At 40.8% G+C, this 2,635-nt stretch overlaps 1 protein-coding gene across 1 annotated transcript; it reads right to left on the bottom strand.

The window, feature by feature from the left end:
• Positions 1-316: 316 nt before the first annotated feature.
• On the bottom strand, positions 317-913 carry LOC143623341 (uncharacterized). Its single transcript, XM_077094275.1, has 2 exons — positions 738-913; positions 317-623 (listed from the first exon to the last, which is right to left on the bottom strand). The coding sequence occupies exons 1-2, from the start codon at positions 911-913 to the stop codon at positions 317-319; spliced, it is 483 nt and encodes a 160-aa protein (XP_076950390.1).
• Positions 914-2,635: the final 1,722 nt, after the last annotated feature.

The following is a 2,635-nucleotide window of genomic DNA, read 5'->3' as shown; positions in this document are numbered from 1 at the left end:
TTTTTAAAACCAAATTTTAACAAAATCTAGACTACACTATACAACAAACCTGGACCGTTTAATTGGTTGTTTCCTCGGGCGACCTCAACAAGTAGGGCACCTTGTCCACTTCACACATGTTAATATCCTTACCCTCCATGTATGGTTTAAGTCAGTGTCCATTCACAGTTTGTCTTGCTTGATTGTGCAAGTCTTCAATTTCCACATCACCAAACTTACCCACTCTTCTTATAACATACGGGCCCATTCATTTGCTTTTCAACTCTCCAGGAAAAAGCTTAAGCCGTGAATTATATAGGCAAACTTTTTGCCCTTCTTAAAAAACCCACTTTCTCAATTTGGCATCATGACCTTTTTTCAACTTATCTTTGAATGCCGATGCACATTCATAAGATTTGTCCCTTATCTCTTCCAATTCTGCCAACTTCAACTTTCTTAACTCACCGGCTTCATTATAATCCATGTTCACACTCTTAATAGCCCACAATGCCCAGTGAGCCAACTCCATAGGCAAATGACATCCTTTCCCATAAACCAACAGATAAGGAGTCGTTCCTATAGGCGTTTTGTAAGCAGTTTGATACACCCATAGTGCATCATCCAACTTTACCGACCAATCCTTCCTATCAATCCGCACCGTCTTTATCAATATTTCTTTAATTTGTCGGTTGGACACTTCAACTTGTCCACTTGTTTGCGGGTGATACGGAGTAGCAATTCGATGATTCACATTATACCTCTTCAACAATTTCCCGAAATTGAAGTTAAAGTGTGATCCACCATCACTTATAATCACTCTCAGGATTCCAAATCTTGCAAAAATATTGGATTGAACAAACTTACATACCACGGTGTGATCATTGGTCCTTGTCGCTATGGCCTCAACCCACTTTGACACATAGTCCACCGCCATATAGTATATATAGGTACCCACAAGAATTTGGAAACGAGCCCATAAAGTCAATGCCTCATACATCAAAAATGTCAACCACCAATATGGGTTGCAAAGGCATCTCATCTTTTTTTGAAATTCCACCCATCTTTTGACAATTAACACAATGGCGAGCATATTCACTTGCATCTTTAAAGATTGTGGGCCAATAAAACCCACATGTAAGAACTCGATAATTCGTCTTTTGCCCACTAAAATGACCGCCACACGCCGATGAATGAGCATGTGCCAAAATCTCTTGAACTTCCGATTCGGAAATGCAACGCCTAATGATTTGATCGGCACCAATTTTGAACAAATCGGGCTCATCCCAAATATATTGCTTGACTTGGGATAGAAATTGTTGCCTCCTTTTCTTGGTCCAATGTTTCAGCATCTCACCCGTGGCCCGATAATTAACAAAATGAGCATACCACGGTGTAGTGGAAACGGCTAACAACTGTTCATCCGGAAATCTTTCATTGATTTCATGTGAATCATCAACACCATCCAAAGGAATCCTCGATAAGTGGTCCGCCACCACATTTTCACACCCTTTTTTTCTCGGATCTCCAAATCGAACTCTTGTAACAATAAGACCCAACGAATCAGCCGGGGTTTAGCATCTTTCTTCTCCATGAGGTAACGAACCGCACTATGATCCGAATAGACCACGACCTTACTTCCCCATATGTATGACCGAAACTTATCCAAGGCGTACACCACCGCAAGTAATTCTTTTTCGGTAGTGGTGTAGTTCAATTGTGCCTCGGATAAAGTTTTGCTTGCATAGTAAATCACCACCGGCTTTTTATCAATTCTATGACCCAAAACTGTTCCAATCATGGTGTCACTAACATCACACATAGTCTCAAACGGCTTAGTCCAACCCGGCGGTTGCAAAATCGGTGCTTGCATTAATTTTTCCTTTAAAACATCAAACGCTTGCAAACACTCATTAGTAAAATCAAATACAACATCTTTTAGCAACAAATTGCATAAAGGTTTAGTAATCACACTAAAACCTTTAATAAACCACCGGTAAAACCCAACATGCCCAAAATACGACCTTACCCCTTTTACATTTTTCGGTGGTTGTAATGAAGAAATAACTTTTTTGCTTTATCCACCTCCATTCCCCAACTTGAAACTACGTGACCAAACTCTATACCCTCTTGTACCATCAAATGACTTTTATCCCAACTTAAAACCAAATTAGTCTCGACACAACCTTTTAAAACTTTTTCCAATTCGTCAAGACATCTTTCAAAAGTTGACCCAAAAATTGAAAACTCATCCATAAATACCTCAAGCGAATTCCCTACCATGTCCGAGAAAATACTCATCATACATCGTTGAAACGTGGCCGGGGCATTACAGAATCCAAATGGCATCCGCCTAAAGGCAAAAGTACCATATGGACATGTGAACGTGATTTTGTGTTGATCATCCGGGTGAATTGCAATTTGATTGTATCCCGAGCAATGTTGTAAAAGTCGTTAGGCGGTCCTAGGCGGTCGATTGGGGAGTTGCGAGTACTCGGGAGTAGTCGGGAATTACTCGGAAAATACCTAAGGAGTACTCGGCCGAGGCGGGGAGTACTCAATCTAGGCAGGGAGTAATCGGGGAGTACTCGACCGCCTACTCGGGAGTTTTACAACATTGATCCCGAGTACCCATCCAAAAAACAATAAAATTTTTGAG

This window comes from Bidens hawaiensis, unplaced genomic scaffold, assembly GCF_021521415.1.
Source record: "Bidens hawaiensis isolate Kalapana, Puna unplaced genomic scaffold, B.hawaiensis_p1.1 tig00003378_1, whole genome shotgun sequence".
NCBI classification, from domain to species: Eukaryota; Viridiplantae; Streptophyta; class Magnoliopsida; order Asterales; family Asteraceae; genus Bidens; species Bidens hawaiensis.
The sequence above is the reverse complement of the archived record's forward strand: the minus strand, read 5'-3'. Positions and strand labels throughout refer to the sequence as shown.

What these genes read in the sequence shown, in the direction of transcription:
- LOC143623341 (XM_077094275.1), bottom strand. Translation starts at nt 913, where the DNA reads ATGGCGGTGGACTATGTGTCAAAGTGGGTTGAGGCCATAGCGACAAGG. An exon ending in TTCGGGAAATTGTTGAAGAG is followed by an intron (nt 624 to 737) that starts GTATAATGTGAA and finishes GCGGATTGATAG; the next exon opens with GAAGGATTGGTCGGTAAAGT.